At 34.6% G+C, this 24403-nt stretch overlaps 1 protein-coding gene across 2 annotated transcripts in view; it reads right to left on the bottom strand.

The window, feature by feature from the left end:
* The window catches only part of Mdga2 (MAM domain containing glycosylphosphatidylinositol anchor 2), an 815899-nt gene that overhangs the window by 395917 nt on the left and 395579 nt on the right, over nucleotides 1-24403 (bottom strand). For both annotated transcript variants that reach the window (XR_012446173.1, XM_074068038.1), the window contains exon 3: nucleotides 7712-7886. Coding sequence is in view for 1 of the 2 variants with exons in the window: in XM_074068038.1 (XP_073924139.1) it covers nucleotides 7712-7886 (175 nt within the window). In the remaining variant the exon portion in view is untranslated. The remainder of the gene's footprint in view (nucleotides 1-7711; nucleotides 7887-24403) is intronic.

Here is a 24403-nt window from a genome sequence, read left to right as displayed (position 1 = left end):
ACCAGTATCTCTGTTGATCAATAATGGGCTTCATTTTTAGTGCATTTGCTTGGCTATTAAACCAAGGACCCCAGTTATGGTATCCGTAGCATCTTTCTAGGATTTTACAGTTTTCCTAGAAAAAAAATCTTGAATCTCCTGTCAAGAGGGTATTAAATTTGGTGAGATTTCTCTGGACCAAATATGACAAAAGATGAGGTTAGTATGACCCTTATTTGACTATAGTACATTGTCTATTTTTTTCAATTACTTCAGGTCATTTAGTTCCAAGTTTCTCAAAAATGTTTATTTCTAATGTTTTGGGGACATTGACAAGGCAGTTGGCTAAGGTGGGGATGGAGTTAGACATTGAGCTATGTAGAATGTAGAAGGAAATCTGGTTTTGTAACATCTTATTCAGACTCTTCATCACTTCCTCTATTTTCAGTTTAAGGGGAAATGTGATGACTTCAATTATTGTGCTTCTCAAGAAGTCTAGAACATGAGTATGACTAGCTCTGTCCTTCTTACTCACAGGCTTGATTTCAGCTTTCTTTGGTATGATAAGCAGTGGCCACTCCTTGATCTGATTCTTTTCCTTCAAAAGGGTTTTTCTGTTATCTAATCTCCCATTCTCTTTGTCTTTATTGATTTGTGTTATTTGTACAATTGTTATTGTTTTATTCCTTTATTGTTAGTGTGGTATCAGGGAGAAGATATGAAGAATGCATATGCTTAAAAGAGTATACTTAAGTAGAACTAAGTCTACATATTTCACTTAAACATATCACTAGTTTTTAAGACTCTTAGAAGGTATCTTCTACTACAAGAAAAATTGTATTTGACTAGATTTTAATCAGAAATATTTATATGATGAATACACAACATTTTGGAAAAATAACTAACTCACTATATGCTTTGAAATCTAACAAGCTATAAATATACTTTTATTAAATTATTATAGCCTATAGACTCTTGAAATGCTTTTATAATTCTTAAAACACTAAAGTAATAGGTCCTATAAGTTAAAATCTGTGGCTACAATAACTTCTCAAATTGTACTATTAATTAAAATAACTAAAAAATCTATTTTGTAGTTCATTTACAAAATCTACATAGTCCAATTTTCTAATACAAGCATTTTTAAGGAAATTAGATGAAAGAATAATTAGTGCAGATTGATAAGCCTTCCCAAAATGTTAATATAGTGTTACTAATATTTCAAAATATCTATGTTAAGAAAGGCACCTCATTTTATGTCAATCAACATTATAGCATGTTCTTTTCTGAAGCTATATTTCCTTATCAAATAATTTACTTATGACTAAATTTTATTTAAGTAACTTTTAAATCTAAAAAACTATGATGAGAACATGAAATTTAATGAAAGACATCCATTGTTCTTATTATAAAAACTCTCTAAATGTACAGATGGCATTACATTTATACATGAATACTGCTAGTAACACATTAATACATTATGGAACAGTTTCTAGAGATAACCCATCACAAAGGCCTCAAGGCTAAATTTTAACTTGATTTATAATCATTCTTGTTAAATCAAAGTCGTAGTTTGCCTCAGTTTCATGATGCCAATATAATCCTTACCATGGATTTGTGTGTGTGTGTGTGTGTGTGTGTGTGTGTGTGTGTGTGTGTGTGTTTCATACTCTATACCCATGCTGTGTTCCAGCTTCTACAGAAGTTGATATCATTTCTACATGTGGAAATAGTTTGGAAAAAGAAATGGAATCCCATAGTTAAGATGATGATTCTAAAACCATGAATCCAAATACAAAAAAGAAAAGGTCCTATTGTTTCAGTATTTCCTAAGATACTTAAAGCAAAAGTATCCAAAATAAAAACATAAGCTTATTTATAGTTTGTAAAATGAGTATTTATTCAGTATACAATCCAATATAAAATCAAAATCTTAAATATTAGAATCCAATTTTAGACTCTGAAGTTGCCAAATTTAGACAAAGTATTCATATGATAGTCATTTTCTTATTAACAATGATAAAGCCGGTTCAAAATGTTAAAGATTCATGTAGAAAAAAAACATGCTTGAACTTAAAACTTTGGTCTTTAGTCAAGGTTATATTTACAGCATATGGATTCTTCAAATAGGGTAGTGTCTCTACCATGAAGTATTCTTATTAGTCATAGCATGTTAAAATATACTACATAAAGGAAGTTTTATTCAAACCTTCATGCATAGGCATAATCAAGTCGTATGTCTAGAGACCCATATTAGAAACATCTTCGCTGAGCCGAAGGCATTCTCTGGGAAATGTGTATTAGAGAGAAGCCACATTTAGTCACACGGTCTAAAATTTAACATCTTATATCCTTTAATTTTAGATGGCTTTCTAATAAATACTAGCCAACCAAAAAACTCTGAAAATAGTGCTTCAATAGTGTTAAGGTGAACAAAAGGAAGCCATGTTGGAACTGGACCCCCGTCCCCCTTGAAGGTGACTTACTGCAAACTCTCCACCTAGCCCTAAAGAAAATAGACATCCACCTTAAGCCATTTACTAGAAACTTCCCACTTGGCCCAGAAGGAATGGGTAAGCCATTATCTTGGGAGGGTCAGAGGGCCATTGAGGATTATCCCATCCAGTAATTTTCCTGTGTCCTCTCCACCCACCTCCTTTATCTACCCCCAGTCTGTAAATGGAAGAGGAATCCAGATCTCTTACTGGGAACCCCCTCAGCAGGGCTTCTTCTCCACAATAAAACCTGTGCTGGCATATGAACCTTTTCTAGCCAATCCATTCCCTGCCATTCGTTTATTCTAACAAATACAATCTACAGTGCCGTGATATTTTACTTAAGTAACAGAAAATGTTAATTAGGTCCAGGTTGCAAAGGAAAAGACCCAAAAGAAGTCAAAAGAGAAGGAAATGGAGTCAGTGCCTTCAGGCATGACTGCATGGAGGATATTCTACTGATAGGACTGGGGACATGGAGTGAAGTGCACAATAATTCTAGCAAGTTGTGCAGTATGAACCTCTTAGGCACCACCTAGTCTGAAAAGCAGGATGGAGACAGAAAGAAGTACAATGCAGAACATTACTGAAAAAATTTGTAGTTAAAGGAGAGATTATGGTTAAGTCTCTAAAATGTGATTTTCTATCCTTGTATTTGATCTTTTTACCCAACAATATAAGCATTTTAATTATTATTAAACCTATTGCAGCAGCAATGTATGTCACAATCTCTTATTTGAAATCTGTGGGCAATTTTATTCAGTAGTTTGCTGCTTGAAAAACATAATATAGCACATATACCATATATTATATAACATACATAGCAGGATTTGGGGTTAGTCTCTGTAATCAAACATATTTTCTGTGGAAAATGTGATTATTTATACAAAGTAGGGAAAATAAACAGCATAACATCTTTTCTATTTCTCTATTCAAGTAGTTTCAGGTCATATTTTGTTACAAAACTAGCTGACATCAGGCTATACTGACAAATGTTACCAAAATAAAACAAAAAAACCACCTATGCACTGTAGAACTTTTAGATTTTAAAATTGTATTAGAGATATTAATATATAAATATTTAAAACTTCATGACCTACACTACAAAAAGAGGTATGTACTCTAGAAAGTTATATTACAGAAATAATTAATTCATTTTAAACAAATTTACTTGATTGAAATTATATATTAAGCCTGGCACATGTGGCACACACCTGCAATCTTAGCTACTCAGGAGACAGAGATCAAGAGGATTGCAATTGGAAGCCAGCCTGGGCAAATAGTTTGCAAGACCCTATCTTGAAAACACCCTTTAATTCCCAAAATTAATGAACCAATAAAGAAATGGGCCAGTGAACTTAACAGAACTTTCTCAAAAGAAGAAATTCAAATGGTCAAAAAACACATGAAAAAATGCTCACCATCTCTATCCATAAAGGAAATGCAAATCAAAACTACACTAAGATTCCACCTCACCCCTGTTAGAACAGCCATCATTAGAAACACCACCAACAACAGGTGTTGGTGAGGAAGTGGAAAAAAAGGAACCCATATACACTGCTGGTGGGAATATAAACTAGTACAACCACTCTGGAAAAAAATGTGGAGGCTTCTTAAAAATCTAAACATAGACCTGCCATTTGATCCAGCAATATCACTCCTCTGGATACTCCAGAGGTACTTGTACACCCATGTTTATTGCAGCACTATTCACAATAACCAAGTAATGGAAACATCCAAAATGCCCCACTACTGATGAATGGATTAAGAAAATGTGGTATTTATACACAATGGAATTTTACACAGCAATGAAGAAGAATGAAATCTTATCATTCTCAAGCAAATGGATGGAACTGGAGAACATCATCCTGAGCGAGGTTAGCCAGGCCCAGAAGACCAAAAATCGTATGTTCTCCCTCATATGTGAACTTTAGATCAAGGGCAAACACAACAAGGGGATAGGACTTTGATTACATGATAAGGTGAGTACACACAAGGGAAGTATGAGGATAGGTAGGTAACCCCCCCCCAAAAAAAGATAGCATTAGATGTGTTTAATGCAAAGGAACTAATGTAACACATGCGTACATGAGAGTAATAGTAGGAATCTTTCTGTATAGCTATCCTTAACTAGCAAAAACACTTTGTCTTTCTTATTATGCTTATGTCTTTTCTTCAACAAAGTCAGTCACAAGGGCAGAATGGGACCTGCCTGAAACTGAAGAGGGGAGGGAAGGGAAGGGATGTATGCACATAATATAAATAAATAAAAATAAAATCACTATCATGAGAAACAAAAAAAAAAAGTAACAGAGGCTAATAGGAGAATGGGACTGGAAACTAGAGAAAAGGTTAGTTCGAGAAGAATCAATTTAGAAAGTAACACATATGTACGTGGAAGCAAAACTAGGAATCTCCCTATATAGCTATCCTTATCTCAACTAGCAAAAACCCCTGAGATAAGGGCAAAACAGTATCTGCTTGGAAGCTAGGGGGTAGTGGGGGAGAAGGAGGGAGTGGGGAAAAAAAGGAAGGGGTGGGGGAAAGGGAATAATGACCCAATCATTGTATGCACATATGAATAAAGGAAATTAAGAAAAAAAAGAAAAAGCCCTTCATTAAAAAAAAATGGGGGAGGAGGTGGTGCAGTAGCTCAAGGTGTAGGCCCTGAGTTCAAACTCCAATACCTCAAAATAAAAAATATGTAATTTTCTGAGCAAAATTATAGAAATATGTGGAGACCAGCAGCTTTGCCACAGATGCAAAGCATAGATCTACAGCCAACCTGTATGCCTATTGGAAAAGAGAGTGGCACATGGGTTGAATTTGCTTAAATTATGCTAGGGTATTCCTCAGGAGATGAAAAATACTAGAGAAAATAGAGCAGGGACTTTTTTCCTATCCAGGAAGTATATAAGTACCCAATGTGGAAGGTGAATCACAAATGCTGCTCTGTGACTCACATCCAAGTTATCTTAATAACTAAGATTCAACATAGGGTCTGGTGAATAGACAACATGTAACTTCTAGACTATTCTTACCATGTCAATACCTGTGCTTTAGTCAAAGAAAAGGGAGGGGGAAAGGATTGGAGCTCTGGCTCAATTGAAGATCTTGCTCTAGCAAGCACAAAGCCCTAAGTTCAAACCTTAGCACCCGAAAAAAATAAAAATAAAAACACATGTAAAGAAGAGAAAAGAAAGGAAAATAAGAGGAAAAACAAGAACTCTTCACTTGTTATTATAGCTGAATTAAAATATATTCTAAAAATAGAGACTTAAAAATGAATGCAATTTCTTGAAAAAAAAATAAGAGTAATAGATAAATCTGTGCAAAAGACTAAAGTGAATGTAGGTTCTTGGCTTCTTTGGTGAAGAAGTAAGGAGACCACGAAGATTTTAAATATACTTGCCAAGAATGAAAAGTAAGAAAATGTTACTGAGAACAAAAATAAATCAACCAACACTTTTCAGGTGATATAGCATTTCCTAGGGTTGGTGCTAATTACTTTCAACAGAGTTAGATCAAAAACAGACTCTATGCAGAGATTTTTGATCATTCATGACCCAATCAAGATAACTTTGTCTACAGACACAAGGTGCATTTTTAAAAAATAAAATAGTTGTATTCATACATAGGTAAAATAAACAGACATACTTAGAGTGCAAATAACATAATCTTCTGTATTGAAATGCATGTATACTCAGACAAAGGACTGATAACCATAATATACAGGGAGCTCAAAAAACTAAACTCCCCCAAAATCAATGAACAAATAAAGAAATGAGCAACTGAACTACACAGAACTTTTTCAAAAGAAGAAATTCAAATGGCCAAAAAACACATGAACAAATGCTCACCATCTCTGGCCATAAAGGAAATGCAAATCAAAACTACACTAAGATTCCACCTCACCCCTGTTAGAACAGCCATCATTAGAAACACCACCAACAACAGGTGTTGGTGAGGATTTGGAGAAAAAGGAACCCTCCTACACTGCTGGTGGGAATGCAAGCTAGTACAACCACTCTGGAAAACAATATGGAGGCTTCTTAAAAGAAGATCTGCCATATGATCCAGCAATCCCACTCCTGGGGATATACCCAAAAGAATGTGAAACAGGTTACTCCAGAGGAACCTGCACACCCATGTTTATTGCAGCACTATTCACAATAGCCTAGTTATGGAAACAGCCAAGATGCCCCACCACTGACAAATGGAGTAAGAAAATGTGGTATTTGTACACAATGGAATTTTACTCAGCCATGAAGAAGAACGAAATGTTATCATTCACAGGTAAATGGATGGAACTGGAGAACATCATTCTGAGCAAGGTTAGCCAGGCTCAGAAGACCAAAAATTGTATGTTTTCCCTCATATGCAGACTTTAGATCTAGGGAAAATGCAGTAATGTTGTTGGACTTGGGTCACATGACAAAGGGAGAGCATATATGGGAGGAATGGGGATAGGTAGGGAACCCAAAACTTGAAAGTGTTTGATGTCCTCACTGCAGAGGAGCTAATACAGTAACCTTAAAATGACAGAGGTCACTATGGGAAGGTGACCGGGAAATAGTGAAGAGATCTGGTAGAGATGAATCAATTTGGGCTGTAACACACTTGCATGGAAGCAACACTAGGAATCTCTCTGTATAGCTATCCAATATCAATTCGCAAAAACACTTTGTCTTTGTTATTATTGCTTATGTCTTCTCTTCAACAAAATGGGAGAAAAGAGCAGAGCAGGTTCTGCTTGGAAGTGAGGGAGGTAGAGGAAGAAAGAGGGGGTGAGGGTCAGGTGGGAGAAATGGTCCCAACAATGTATAGACATATGAATAAATGAATAAATGAATAAAGAAAAAAATTTTAAAAGTGTAAAGAATTAAAAAGAAAAGGAATGAATGTATGCATATATACATATATATGCACATATATAAAGATAAAAACATATACATTTAAACACTAAGTTATTGTGGGAATTATCAGTAACATTTATATCTCCATATTAATGTTGTTAAATGTTCTCTAGTAAATACGCATCATATCATAAAACTTCATGAAAATTTCTACTGGCCATGTCTTTCTTTAGAAATGTATTAAAAGAGCTGTCCTTAGCTTATATACTTTTCATTCTCAACTAATCAGTACTGTATTTATGTTTTTTGAGAAAACCTTAGTTGTAGGACAGAAGAAACCCAAACTCAGCAGAATAATAGTTTTCTGGGAAATTTACTTACAGTACACATCCACTCTGATTGACTTTATTGCCGGGGACCCCAATCCATTTTCTGCTTTACAGTAATACCGGCCTCCTTGGTGTCGTTGAATATTTGTAATCCTCAAAGTCTCATTGAAGACACTTGAGTCTTGGAATCTGTCAGAGGCACTTCCTGCTGTTTTGGTCCACCTGATCTGAGCAAGCATCAACAAAGATTGTTACTTTAGCTTGGTTTTCCCACAGAATAATCAAACTGCAATTACTCATTTGAAGAGTTTGCTGTCAGAGCTGCTGCATTACCTTTCTTATCAAATTACTGAGAAATTCAAATAGTATACACACAAGTGAATTATAAAATTTTAAGTGTAACGCCATGATGATATAGTGCACATAGTTCAGATTCAACTTCATTGAATTAATCAGTTGTGTAATCAAGAGGAGGACAATATAAAATATAACACCAAAGGGAGTGAAGCATCACAAATATATTAGAAATAGGAATTAGTTTCTCTTTTTGTTAAGCATTTAAACTTTTCTTTCATGTTTTTCATACTTCGTAAGACACTTTTTATTTATTTAGTCTAATTTTTTTTGGATATGCTTCATTATTTTACTTTAAATTTCCTATTTGATTTGAATAATTTAGGCATATTATCATAATGGTTTATTGAGATGATGTATAATTTTATACACCTGGTTGTTAAAAGAGATTTTTTTTTTCTTTAATGGCTTTGCTTTAATAAGCTCACAAATTATTTGTCTATTTTGATAATTAGAATTCACTTTACATCAATAATTATTTTCAAAAATGTGTAAGCTTTTTCAAGGAGAACATTTCTATTAAATTGCCAAACACTTTGAAATTCTAAAACATTTCATTATAAACAATACCATTATTTAAAACACAGCTGTGTGTGGCAGATTTAGTTTTTGCTAGCAATAATGACTGGATATCAACTTAATTTTGTATTTTAGTATATAAAACCTGAACAAAAACCACATGCTGATATTGTAAATTGATATAAAATAGAAAATAAAAACAATTTGCTTTTTTCTCTATTGTATATATATTTTTATTTTAATATCAAAACTGCTGATAGAAATCCTCTGGCCAACTACATATAATAAAACATGGAGAATGAAACTGAAGAATGAGTCCTCAAAATTGAAATCCAATAATACTGCCATTGTCAATATCTCTTTTCATATAATATGCATTAAAATTTATTATCTAATGGAAGTAAATTTTCTTTGAAAACACCGTATCTTTAAAATATCAGCATGAATATAATGGTTACCCTTAATGGTGAATGCAATGAAAATGTTACTTAGACATTAATAAATGAAATGAAATAGCAAATATTTATCCAACACTATCTGCATAAAAATGTAAGTGGTATGATTTCTGACTTTAAGCAGTTCACACACACATACCTTATCTTCCATAGAAAGAAAAGGTGTGGCAATGACAATGGTTCAATTTTACCAATATTTCCAGTCAGGAATCTAGAGTTCTATATTATTTTAAATTTCAAAATCAACAAATAAACAATTAAAGAATTTTAAATAAATAAATGAAACTTTTGTGTGTGTGTGTAATTTTTAATTTTTTCAATAAATTTTTATTAGGATATATTCATGATACATGGGGGTTTTAAATTTTTGTATGGAAAAATTTTCCTTGTCTTTAAGATAACAGATATGTATCTATGCTATTATGTAAGATATAACCAAAATATCAATTAAAACACCAAGTTTTTCTTGAATATTACTATATAATAATAAAGGTGATTTGGAAAAATAATGTTTCAGGATATTAATGTTAGTTTCGTATAAAAAAAAGCCATGGAAATAGGGTAGGCATCTTCAATATGCAAAATATGTTGTTAACATACAACAATTACATTCCATAACACTAACTATTACATAACACTGTTCAGGAGCTGAGGAGGAAAATGAGAAGATGTCGGGGGAGGGAAAGAGAGGAGGAAGAGGATGAGTAGGAGGAAAAGAAAAAGAAAAAGTGAGAGAAGCAGAAAAGGAACGATGATACAGAGCAGCAGCTACCATGTTTTTGGCTATAGAACACCTTTATATTATTAAAATTATTGAAGATTCAAATAGCTTTTGTGTATTAGGATTACATTGTTTATAGCTATTGTATTAAAAATGCTACACCAAGCATTATCTCATTATGTTATATTAATAAATTTGAAATACATTAACATAAGCAAAATCTTTAATCAGAAAATTTGCACTTTGCAAAATAAAAAATGACAGAGTGGCAGTGTTTTACTTCTGCAAATCCCTTTAATATCTGGTTTAGGGGAAAAGAGTCAGCTGGATTACAATATCAGTCTCCACATGCAATCTACAGCAACATGTTTTGTAATACATGAAGAACATCTAGTCCCACACAAATGTTTAGTGTAAAAGGAAGGGTATTTCAATATCCTTTTCAGATAATTGTGCTTATTCTTCTTTGAAACTACACTAAACTCTACATATGGTAGCTTCTCAACATGTTTTTGCAAAGTATTATCTAAAACCACATCAGTGAACTTTCTAACTCTGCTACTTTAAAACCCATAGTTCTAGTTCCCTTTAAATGTATATTTTATTTTGCATGATTTTACAAAATCATGCATTAGTCATTTTGACATTATAAACTCACTGAGTTATGCAAATCTACTAGATGTTGGTAGGTTTCATCACAAAATACAAGGAAGTCACATTTAGCAAGTTCACCACCAATATCTTCACAAGAGCCTGTTAACTGTTGAGAAGCCATTACTACTTTTTCTCTAATAAATATGGATTTTATTATTGGTAATAAATATAGTCAAGGTGACCTAGGCACTAGTGCATCACACCTGTAACCCTACCTACTTGGGAGGCTGAGATGGGGAGGACCTTCTTTCAAGGCCAAGCTGGACAAAAACATTTATCAGACCCCATCTCAATAGAAAAAAGCAAGATGTAGTCATGCAAGGTTGTCATCCTATCTATGGTGGGATGCCTAAAGTAAGTGGACCTGGGCCTGGGAAAAAAGTGAGACCCCCATCTCATAAAGAAAAACAATAACAAAACCCCAAAAAACAGCAAAAAGACTGTAGGTATGGCAAGCAGTAGAGTGACAGCCTAGCAAGCACAAAACCCTGAATTAAAACCCCAGTACCATCAAATATGTGTATATTTGTACATATTTTGTGAATATATGTACACATATGTACCATATATGGTCAAGGTGAGTTGAGGGGAAATGGCAGGCTCATTTCCATTCAGTTTTTAGAAAATATTTGCCATATGCAGAAGTCCAAATACCCATATTGGGCCAATTGAATATATACCCATAAAGAAGCAACACTTCTCTAAACCACTCTTCACATCAAAATTAATTCCAGATGCAACGAAGATGTCAATGTAGAAAATTAAATCATAACAGTGTCTAAGACTGCATGGTGTACTTTGTTTGCAATACTGTAGTGAGCAAGTTTTCTAAACCAAACCCTAAAAACCTCAAAAGAATAAATTATTAGCCATGCAGGGGTACTTCCTATTATATATACCCACATACATATATATGTGTATATTATGTGTGTGTACATATATATATTGCAGTGCATTGAGTGAAGAAAATAAAGGTAAGGATAGAAAACTGAAGGGAAAATAAGAAACACGAATTTAAGTAGAAAATTTCTTAATATCTTGCATTTAAAAATATAGAAATAAAATCAAGAGGAAATAAAGTTCAACTGTCAGATAGTCAAAAATAATGAGGATATTACTAATTGCTGTGGGTTCATAGCCTTGAAAGAATAAGTTGGTATAACCTTCCTTTTTGAAGACTTTGTTCATAAAAAGAGCCTGTTAGAGCCATCAACCAGTGAATGGATAAAGAAACTGTGGCATATATACCTATACATAATGGAGTTCTTTTCAGTCATAAGAATAAAATTATGTCATTAGCAGGAAAAATCGACACAACTGGAAGAACATCATTTTAAGTGAAATAAAGCTGATTGAGAAAGACAATGCATAGTTCAGCTCCTTTGTGGAATCTAGACATAAAAATAAAATGAATAAATGCAAAATGGGGACTGTTAAGTGGTGGAACCAGTTGGAGGGGAGAAGATAAAAGGAAAGGGTGAAGAGGATGAATATGTTCAAATTACTTCATAATCATGTATGAAAATAAAATAATTAAACACATTAAAATTGTTTTGAGCATAAAAAGGAATAAGAAGCACTAGTAGAGGAAGTGAATTTGATCAAAGTACATTGTATGCATGTACAGAAATATCACAATGAAATCTTTTGTATAACTAATATTCACAGTAAAAATTTAAAGAATGTGTTAGATTAAGAACAAGAGTTAAAACATGATTTTTGAAGTTTCCCATTTCATACATGTATGTGTACAAACTACATATGTGTGTATTTTCTATGTGCCATTTATATATTTATTGACATACACCCAAAAAAAAATAAAAGTTTAGAAACCATGATTGGAAAAGAAGGTATAGAGGAAGTGGTAACAGTAATATATACCTTCAATTAATGAGGAGTGACAATATTTATGCAAAAAGATTAAATAATAAGAAATTGCAGTTAATACAAAGAAAGAAAGCCATCACTACACACAATTCTAAAATTCATGAGCAAAAACTTTTGTCATTAATGGGCATTCAATGAAATAAAGACAAGCAAAATTAGAACAGGAAGAATGTGAGAAGCTTGCAGCTGCAGTGAGACATACCAGCACACTTCTCTAAGAACTGAGCTCTATTTTTATTAGGTTAAAACATTAAATAAGATAGGGAAGAACTAAAAAAATATAATGAACATATAACCAATAAATACATAAAGTCTTACATTCATTGAATAATGGATTTTCTCTTATTCCTTTTAATCATTTGCAAAACTTGATCATCAAATTGGTAACCAAAAAAAAAAAACCTAATGAATTTTAAAAATTCATAGAGATAGTGCAGGTCATGTTATCTGGATTTAATTCAATACAGTCATTAATAAACAAGAGGTAGTTAATACATGGAAATACATTCAGTGTTCAAAGATAAAATTATAAGGAATATTGTTATTGAGAAACCAATTGGTAGAAAATCATTTCAGTCTAAAATCTACTACCTCATAGAAGAAAATATAAAATTTAAGAATTTTTTTTATTTTACTGTTTTTACAGTTACTCACATGTATATACATTGCCTGGGCCACCTCCTTCCCTCCCCCCCCCAGACATTTCTTTTTTTGTTTTTAGTGGTACTAACGTTTGAACTCAAGCCTTCAGTACTTGCTAGGCAGGCGCTCTAGCACTTGAACCACACCTCCAGCATATTTGGTGAAGAATGAATAAATGAACAGTACTCTATTTTCTTTTTTTTTTTTCTTCTTCTTTTTCTTTTATTATTCATATGTGCATACAAGGCTTGGTTCATTTCTCCCCCCTGCCCCCACCCCCTCCCTTACCACCCACTCCGCTCCCCCCCTCCCCCCACCCCTCAATACCCAGCAGAAACTATTTTGCCTTTATTTCTAATTTTGTTGTAGAGAGAGTGTAAGCAATAACAGGAAGGAACAAGGGTTTTTGCTGGTTGAGATAAGGATAGCTATACAGGGCATTGACTCATTGATTTCCTGTGTGTGGGTGTTACCTTCTAGGTTAATTCTTTTTTTTTTTTTTTTCTTTTTTCTTTTATTATTCATATGTGCATACAAGGCTTGGTTTATTTCTCCCCCCTGCCCCCACCCCCTCCCTTACCACCCACTCCACCCCCTCCCGCTCCCCCCCTCAATACCCAGCAGAAACTATTTTGTCCTTATCTCTAATTTTGTTGTAGAGAGAGTATAAGCAATAATAGGAAGGAACAAGGGGTTTTGCTGGTTGAGATAAGGATAGCTATACAGGGCATTGACTCACATTGATTTCCTGTGCGTGGGTGTTACCTTCTAGGTTAATTCTTTTTGATCTAACCTTTTCTCTAGTTCCTGGTCCCCTTTTCCTATTGGCCTCAGTTGCTTTAAGGTATCTGCTTTAGTTTCTCTGCATTAAGGGCAACAAATGCTAGCTAGTTTTTTAGGTGTCTTACCTATCCTCACCCCTCCCTTGTGTGCTCTCGCTTTTATCATGTGCTTATAGTCCAATCCCCTTGTTGTGTTTGCCCTTGATCTAATGTCCACATATGAGGGAGAACATACGATTTTTGGTAGAGTGCCTGCTAGAGCTCTATTTTCTTTTAATGTGGGTTTTCTGGGCTCTACCCTCAACTACTGCTTGTTAACTGATACAAGTAATACTAAGTCTTCTTTGTTTTTTGTCTTCCCCTGGAAAGTCTTCTATACTGTACTGGCATAGGTGTGCAGGGTGACATGGAAAAATCAAATGACTTTAAGTAGCATGGAAAGACATCATGGATAAATCAACGCTGGATCTCCATAACTTACATAATCTATACATATTGGTTGAATGAAAATATGGCCCTTATTTCTAAGAAAGATAAATAAGTTAACTGTGACTTATACAAAAGGAAAATTAGATTAGACCATGTAAAAGAAATTTGGAGAAAGACAAGCCAGAGCTGACTAATGGCTTTACTCCATATAACACTCAGGAAGTCTGGCTCTTTGGAGAGCCTTCCCTCCAGTGCATCATACCCAGTTTTCAGATATGATAAATTATTAAATATGCTTCTATTTAAATCTTGTTACAATATAACAACAACAGTCATCACTGTGTCAATTTTATGACATTAATTCCATTAAAATAACATTAGCAGAAAGAGAAAGATACTACAAGTTAGGACATAATTTTTATCGTAACTCTCCTAAACTGTAGAACCAACATGGAGATCTTCTCAGACCTCAGAACATAACACTTAACTTAGGGCTATCCAATACCTAACAGAGAGATTTCTATTTTGTTGATATAATTATACTACTGAAACATCATTCCTTTTCCTTTGCTTTAAATAAAATCAGTGTTGGCTGAAATAATCTTAGGCAAATATTAAAAACTTGAAGCATAGATGAAAGATAGATTTGGCTGAATCCAAACAGTATACTGCACAGAAAAACTTAATAAGGGCTTAGACCTTAACAGTGCTGAGACTTCTAGGTTCTCTCCTTTAGTCAATGACTAGTGAGTAAGGTTCCATGAATTGCAGCTACTTTTGGTTGTCAGTGAATTAAACCAAATATTCTTAGGTCAGTCTCTGGAGACAAATTTGAACTTATCTCGGCATTATTTGTACTCAGCATTATTTATGTTCTGAAAGAAGATCCCCCAATCAGTTGAAGACCAGAGAAAAAATAAGATAAACATTTATCTGATCTGCTAGAATTGTCATGATGACCTGCCAAAACTTAAAACTCTAGTTACAGAGAATTAGCCTGAAGGAGAATAAAGGAATATCTATGGTTGATAATTATGAGCAAACAGTGTTCGTTAAAGTACTGAAAATAAAGGTTATCCTCATCTTCTACACTGGTATTGGGGAAAATTACAGAGGAAATGGGTTTTCTTTGAATTACTTAATACAATAAGTTAAATTGTGAATGGTATAAAGCTCTAGATCATACAGGTTAAATTTTTAATAAATTGTATCAGTCTACAATAAATTAGAGCAACACTTATAATTCCTTTTTTATAAAAACCACAATTTTCTGAAGGCAATTAAATTTTAAGCTGAAAATTTCTATACTCCATGCCTAAAGTATTATATTTCTCCAGTATACTCTGAATATTGGAGATCACGACCACCAACGTGATTATTACCACTGCATCTACTAATTGTATGATATACACTTTAAACATTTCTATAGAGTTATTATTTGACATATGAAAGAAATTCAATAAAAAATAGCCACTCTAAAGAAAGGCAAGCAGGGCATAAGTAGAATTATTTTATAGATGGTCTCTGAAGGCTCCTAGGCACTATATTTTGCATGAATCCAAGCAAGACATGAAAATGTAGTAAAGTTTACTGAAATGAGGGGAAGTTATCCAAGATAAAGCCATGGTGGGTCCAGGTCAGATGGGAAAGAAATGTGTACCAGTCTTTGTTTCAAAGGGCCTTTATAAATTGAAAGGACAAAGAGCAGGAATAATCTTGGAGGTCTCTGTAGGATGAGCTAGGGTGATTGACAGGTTTGATTGATGGGAAAGGATAGCAGTGAATTGAAAGAGGACTTTAGCATGAAATACATTGGGAAAAGCCCAATGGCAGAGACAAAAAATCCTATTGCTAGCCTGCCTTGGCAGATCTTCTCACCAGCCAGGATATTGAATGGTGAAGGACAGGGAACTGTCACTATAGATGAGTCGGAAACAAAAAGAAAATAGTGAAGACATGAGAATTCCAAACACTACAAAGGCCTTAAAGCAATATATAATCAACATATGACTAACAAATGTGTAAAAATTCTTCCATATCCTTTTTCTTTGGTGTTAAAGATTGAGTACTTAATTCACTTCTTGCAAGAATAAGCAATGAGACAGATCAAATAAATTTTGGGCTTAGCATTAACAGCATCAGTTTTCATAAATACAGATGGAGCATTATGACAGGGCCTACTGGCATTACTTCAAGCCAGCGGTGAAGCAAGAAGATACATTTTAGTGCAAATAAAAAATGCTGAGGGTTAATGTAGATCACATGATGATGGAAGGGTCTGGTTTTGGTAACCACGGGGTCACAATCAACTAGAAACTAATTATAAATTTTAAAAAAATTTCTGAAGTACTTTTTATATTTCATCCTCCATATTAATCCGTGACAAGCGAAAAAGAAAGTAGTAAAATATGTTTAATCATATTATATAGCTCTATTTCTTCCATGACTTTGTGCTTTTGTTTACAGGATTCCTTCTGACCTCAAATTCTTGTTTTGTCCTTCATCTAGCATCTAGTTAATGCCCTCTGATACACCCAAAGTCATTTCATTAGAAAGCTTTCCCTCTCCCAGAAAGATCTATTATGTCCTCTCCTGTTTGTTGCCATAGCACCCTGTGATCCCATAACTCTCGGGGAGTACTCATCACATGCTATAGAATTTAGCTGGTTATATGTTGCAGCAGATAACTGGTGCTCACCTGATGATTCTTTTAGAGCCCTTTAATTTTCCTATATGTCCCTCTCAATGATTCTTTATTTCTCATGGAACATTCTTGGGCTTAGGGGTTACTCTCCTTTTAGAGCCAAAGCTTTGGAAAGCTTTAGGAATTTGCTTCCTAACTCATTGACTTTTAGCCAATTAATGATTAGTGTGTGATGTGAAAACTGATCCCTTATGAGGGGAGAAAATGGCAGAAGTGACTTTGGGAATGTGAGGAGAGTAAATAACAGAAGAATATGAGGGGAGGGGGAGCAAATGGCAGAAGTAACTTTGCCTTAGAGACAAGAATCATCCTTAAAAGTAAACATCTAAGGAGATGTGAGGAGCAGGCCTCTCACCAAGATAATAAAATACAGTGGTCCTTCTCCTAAATAAGGAGACAGAGAAGCATCTTTGAAAACAAGCATCTAAAGTGCTGAGAAATAGACTCCTCAAGGAAAGTAAAACACCAAATGTCTCACCAAGATAGCAAAAGGTAGCTACGAAGTATAAATGAGGCCAGGATGAGCTGATCAGACCTTCTTGGAATGTCCAGTTTGATAAGGATGGGGGGCCAAATGGTCATGTTCAGCAAGAAGTCAACTAAAATGACATCCAAATACAAATTAATTTCAAGGTAGAATAGGTGAACTTTTATCAGGAAGAGCCCTATATCATCTTCTAAACTTTAGCCATTCCTTAGCTTAGTTCTTTTCACCAAGCCCCTGCCATGAAGGGAGTTTTACTATCCTTTCAATAAACTTTGTGCTTGCTTTTCTTGAGAGCTTGTTTGGAGGTTCTAGCAGGGGAGCGCAGCTACTCGTATACCCTTGACCGAAGAACGGTCCTCCTCTATCGGGGATGGTCGTCCTCTTCGACCGAGCGCGCAGCTTCGGGAGGGACGCACATGGAGCGGTGAGGGAGGAAGGGGACACCCGCCTAGCCAGCCAGATCAGCCGAATCAACCCTGGCGATCAATGGGGTGACAGATGTCGCAGCCAGATCGCCCTCACTGTGCTTGCTTTTCTCTTAACTCCTGGTCCAGAGTTTTCAATTGTTGACTTCACCAGGACATGAACTTGGGATCAATGATCCAGTACTATTGTGACAAATTCGAAAGCCTAGTTTGCCCTCCAGAGTTCCTTTGCAGTATCAGGCTGAAGGAAATCTCTTGAAATCAAATCCTTGCCCATCTTGTTCCTTTTGTAGCTCAGACCTCTCCCTTGAATACCAGACTTCTTCATCAACTGCTGTCCTCCATCTGCAACATATCCAGTGTTCAAAGGGAAATCTTGAACTCCCTTCCAACCAACCTCCCTAATTTTCCTCATTTCAATTACAGGCAACCCCATCCTTCTAGTTATTCAGACTCAAAACTTTCCAGCCCACCTTGATGAAGAGAATGAAAATAAAAACACAAGATTAAGTTATTGATCTTAGTTCTCCTTCTCTTCCCCCAAAAACATACTGGATCTGTCACATACTTTATACTAGGTTTTATAACTTAAAAAGTAGTAACATAGTCATTTATTCGATTTTAATGTTCTTTAGGAGGCTCCAAGGCCACACCTAAGTTCACACATGATTTACAGAAGACTCATGGGATTCATTACAGTCATGGCCATGACCAGTAAAAGGATAAAAAGCAACATTATCAAGAGGAAAAAGGTGCATGGGGCTAAGTTTGAAGAAAAAAGACACAGGTTTCCAAGAATCCCCTCCCAAGAGAGTCACACAGGATGTATTTAATCTCCTCAGCGATGAGTTATGACAACTCTTATGATATGCTGTCTACTGTGGGAACTCATTAGAGACCTAATGCACATTTTTTTCACTGGTGACTTCAGTCACCACTTAGTGCACTCTCTGTCTAGCACATATCAAAATTCTGGTCTACCAAAAGTAAAACAAGTGATCAGCATGAAGCACACTGCCTGCAAAACCAATTTAGGTAGAGTGAGCTACTCTTAGGAGTTAGAGAACGGTGGGAACACTCCTGAGTCCAAATTCTCACATGTCATTCCATACAAAACAGAATTTTCTAAGGGTAATATTCTCGGGCCTACTAGATGAATTTTTTTCTGCACAAATGTACACTGTAATTGGACGCTTTGTGTGGGCAATCTGGAGAAATTCCTTAAAAGAGAACAGAATGGGCCCCATTTATCTGTTCCCCTTTTCATCTTTGCTTCTTGAAATTCAAATGTGTAACTAGGGCTCCAGGTTCCATCTTAGGTTGTGAGCCAACGCCAAGGTAGAACTCAGGTACTATGCATAGATCCCTAATGACACCATGAAGCCATCACAATATTCCTTACAAATGAATTGCTTTTCTGTGATTCAGAATTGATGTCTATTTTATTGAAATTGCTATGATTTTTACATTTAGTAATTAGCAGCAAGATACAATGTCCTAAAACTTTTAAACGAAACATAAAAACACTTTTTAACATTTGGAAACTCTATAAATAAAAGGTATGCTCTTTTCTACAAATGTAAAATGATGACAGTAATAGCACTTGAGAAACAACTGGAAGCACCCAGAAAAATAAAGGGCATACATTATTCGAAATGCTGCTGATTTCAAACCATCTAAAAGATTTCAGTAGCACCTCATGAGAGAAAGAATAAACCATTAACGTAAAAAAGTCATTAAGCTGGGACTTTAATTGCCCAAGTGGAATAACACAACTTAATCACCAATATATCATTTTTATGTAGGGGAAGGCATTGCAATGACATATAGTATATTCCAGACACATTTTTATGCTCACATGAGTGAGTATAGGAGATTATTCAAGTTTTACACTAATGTTTCTTCTAGAACTTTAAAAGTGTTCCTTGATTTAAATTTAGCACTTTTATACTTATTAAACCATATTGATCTACCATGAAATTTACAAATCAAAGATTTTTTTTCCTTAAAAGTGTTGCTACTGAAACTGCACTTCCATCTTTTCTTTATGGGTTTCTTATGGGAACTTTTTTACCATCATTTTCAATCTCATTGAAAGTGAAGCAATAATTTCTTTAATGTCTTTTATAATAGAGTATAATCTAAATTAACAGTATTGCAGACACTGCAGAGTATTAGAAATGTAATAAAAAATAAATTGCTCTGTTTCATTTACTCCAAAACAGCAATGTACTAAAGCCATATTTACATTTATTGATAAGGTAACCAAATGAACTCCTGCCCTTTAAGGGATTACTGCAATCTTCCTGGTCTCTGTCCCCCGGAGTAGCTAGGATTATAGGTGTGAGTCACCAACGCCCAGCTTCTAATATTTCCAGTTTTCATTGTTACATTTTCAAGTTTATGGAAAAATCTTTATCTCACATTTTGTTACCAAAATATTTGAACAACTTCTAGAAAAACATAAACAAAACAGAAACACTATTTATGCCACTGTGGCACCCTTCAAGGTACAAGTAACTTTTACATATAACTGTTGGTTTAGAATTCAAATTCCATTCAATATTTAAGTGAATAAAATCAATCAATGAGACAGGCAAAACAAAAGCAAGAGATAAGAAATACTCAACTAGAAACAGGACCTTAAATGTACATGTAAGTGGCCCAATTTCAGAGTCCACGAATCACAGAAGAGTAATAGTTTGCTATTACTGGACACATTTGAAATATTCCACCTCACTAGATTAATGCTAGGGATAAATATTATGAGAACTTATACTTAACCTGTTTCAATTTTGAATAAAACATAGAAAGAGAAGAAATAGAAATAATCTGGTGCTAGAATCACTAATATCCATCTTTGCATAATTGCCTTTATACAAACTCTACCAGTAAAAATTATTATTATCAATTTTCAGATGACAAACCTGAGAAACAGAAAAGATAACTAACTTTCTCAAGACCTCTCAGTTAGTAGTAATTCTAGAATTCCAACAAGGATCTATTTTACTGTATTCCTACTGAAAACTGCCAATGTGTTAAGTGCTTACTATGGTAAATGTTTTACTAATGTATCTCATTTAATCCACAAAACTAATATCAATTAATTGCTATATTTCCATAGTACTGTTGAGGAAACTAATGCTTCTGGTAGAAAAATGTTTTCCTCAAGATCCTACAAATAGTATATAGGGGAGGAAGGATGGGGACCCCATACCATCTGAAACAAGAGCCTGTGCTCCCCTGGCAAATCTGACTAAAATTAGGAGGGAAAAGACCCAAATTAATAAAACTACATTTACCAGATTATATTCCACTAATGTTGTGTATATAAATTCTACCACTAAGAATTCAGAAGGGAGTGAATTCAAGTACGATATATTGTAAGAACATTTTTGAATGCCATAATGTACCCTCATCCAGCACAACAATAAGACAAGAAAGAATTGAGAAACAAATTGAGTGGAAAGAATTGTATTTTGTGAGGCATAATTTTTTATAAGTGCAAATCAAAGTGTGTATGGTTAAGAAACAGTGCCAACAGTTCTAGCATGGTCTCGTTAATTTTTTGAACTAATGATTAGGAAAGTTACTTTGTGATTCTCGTACATGAAGCAGTTCTGGTGGATGAGTGCTGTGGTGTTTTCCAAGTGTCACTACTATAGCCACAGCTTTAGAAAATTTTTGCAACACTTTTTAAGGAATTCAATACCCAGATTAATTGATTTATATTTAAACAAGCTAGAATGTATTTTATGATCTGCAACCAACTGAACCTGACCGAAAATCCCTCCTCCGCTTACTTTCACCTGCCCTCAAAACAGGTTCACTTTCAGAGCTGAGCCTAGTGAAGGAAAAGTGTTGTATGAGTATTTGTATGCCAGCTCTTAAACTCTGTTCTTCAAAATGTATGCTGCTCTTCTTGGAGTCACCTGTGTTACTTGTAACCAGAGACTGCAACTGTGTTCCACTCAAAAGGCATTGTATCACAGGTAGGCAAATTTATTTTCCCCAACATTCTTTGATGGTAGTATTTACTGGATTTAATCCCTTCTGCATATTTACATCATTGCAATAGTTGTCTTTAAGAAATTAGTGCTCATATGTGTAATCATTGAACATGTAATTATGATATCTAATTATATAATTAAAGGATATATAAGTGATCAAAATCTTCATTATCTTATTGATTTTAAAAGTGCATGATACTTAGTAAGGATTTGAAAGAGAAAAGGAGTAAGCACTATTTATAATAGTGTCACAAACTGCTTGTTTTCCAAAGTTTTAAGACTTGAGAAGGAAATAATGACATAAATTTTACATATCCTCACCAGGCCACAGAGTAATTTTTGCTTTATTACATATATAGCATAATAAATGTCTATTAGAGATAGCATGACATTCCTTGATCCATGCACTTAATTTATTCATTTATGATGCATTTATTATTTGTAAGTTTTGGAGTGGGGTTGTTTTTATATAGTCAAGGCTGGCCTGGAACTCTCAGTCCTCCTGTCTCAGACTCCCAAGTGCACAGATTATAGAAATGAACCACCAGGTCTGTCTTACTTGTAAGTTTTGACTAGGGGGAATTTCACAAAACAGCTTAGAATGATCACGAAAAATGCAGATTTCTATGTCTTTTGAAAGAGTAGAATTTTTGGTTTGCTTTGGTTCTTTTTGTTTTGTTTGTGCCTCTTTATATTTTTTTGCATTATTGGGGTTTGAGCGCAGGGCCTCACAATTGCTAGGCAGTCACTCTACTACTTGAGTCACTCTGCCAGCTACTTTTTTTTTTTTTAAAGATACACATCATAGAAAGAATACTGTGAACAATTGATATAATTCAGGCAGTGTAGGCATATGGGATCTTTTAACCTTTTCTATGCTTCACAATCTTTGCTGGATGAATAGATTAATAATACTGGCTATTTTACTCTGAATCCTTCACAATGAGAAAAGTCTGAGGCAAGAATTAGATCATCAACAATGTCCTTGGGAGATGCAAGGACAGGAAATGACGATGAGGGAAAAGGAGGAGTGATAATCTTGGCAAGTAAAGACTTGAAACAACACAAAGGATAGGGTGCTTGTGATAAGCTCTTCTTCCACATGAAGAATTATCCAGAAAAGTTTTAGGGAGGAAGTACACTTTCATTGTACTTCTCTGATGGGAGAAATAAAAGGAAATTAATTTGTCTTATCCATTTCTGTTTTGTTTCCTAATTATCTAAATGCATGCCAAGGAGAACTAACTCTTCCAGGGGTCTGAGTTTCATCACTTGACCCCCCCAGGGGCTGTTTAGGATGCCAGTTCTGAGAGTCTAAGAGTGTCCTTGGAAACCAAGAACTTCACCAATGCCAATGCTGGTGTCTAAGAGCCCCCCCCCCACACACACATAAAAAATAGAGTGGAGAGTCAATGGTGTGGCCAGAGAGTGTAGTACAAGAATAGATTCCACTGAGGAGAAGTATCAGATTTATCACAAGATAATGGTTCCAAAAATCAAAGCTGGAGGATGAAAAGAACCTTAGTAGGAAAGGTTTAGATGCAGTTAGTACTTGAAAAAAGTAATTATGAGACAATAGTGATGAAGGAGTTTGGGAGCCATGTGCCATTATAGAATAAAAGACTAGTAACTAGGCTGGATGGTCTTTTCCAAAGGTTTGAGCAAACAAAAATAAACACTAATTTGATTAATGATGTCTTTCCAAAAGCTTCCTTAGTTCTCTTGGAAAGCCTGATGATACATTATTGTTGGCACATTAATGCACAAATTAATGTTGAATGAATGAATAGTCACTTTAGTGGCTTTAGGGAGGGATAAAAGGATATGATGCTTTTCCACAATAGCAAAGTGTTAAAGTATCCAATGATAGACTTGTTTGAAAATGTTTACAATAAGTTAACATGCAATATCAACTCTTAATTAAAAAAAAAACAATTTTCAAGAAATTTTCCTGGGCTGCATCATAAAATATAAAGGACACCCTCTGTCACAGGGCACTGTTTGTTTTTAAAATAAGCCAACATTTTGGGAAACCTTATAAGGTACAAGTTTAATCTTTTTCTGATACAGTTCTTAGAAATTTGTTACCAAGTTGCCTATTAATATACCCTACTAGTGCAAATAGTCTGATTATGCAGAACTTATAATATATAGGTTCCTTTAAAAATAGCTTTTGCCTCACATATAGTAAAGCAAGTCTTCCCTAGCTCACAATCTAATCTAATTTAGACCTACTATTAGTTCTGAATGTCAGAAAATCTGGTTCATAAAAAAAGGAAAACTTTGCAAAGAAAAAATGTTACTCATTCCTTGGGCTTGATCCAAAAAGGTCAGGTCTTAAAATCTTAAATTCCTTTCCTGTACAGAAAAAAAAATTAAAACCAGAGTAAGGAAATAGAAGATTTCTAACTTCTGACACAGTCAGAAAATTCACACTTTGTACTCACATTTTGTACCCATGTCTTTCAGGTCTTAAACAAGCTCACCTGGGACAACCCAGTAGAAATGATTCTGAATGAAGGGAGGGCTTGTAGTATCGAGGCAGATTAGAAATTAGGGAAAGCTTGGGACTTTTAAATAACTATATAGTTTGTATAGCCTGGGCTGGTGGAGTGGCATAAGTGATAAAAGAGCATGTCTAGCAAGCATGAGACCCTGAGTTCAAATCCCAATAC

The sequence above is a fragment of the Castor canadensis genome, chromosome 3 (assembly GCF_047511655.1).
Source record: "Castor canadensis chromosome 3, mCasCan1.hap1v2, whole genome shotgun sequence".
Classification (NCBI taxonomy): domain Eukaryota; kingdom Metazoa; phylum Chordata; class Mammalia; order Rodentia; family Castoridae; genus Castor; species Castor canadensis.
This window is presented reverse-complemented; position numbering and strand designations above follow the sequence as displayed.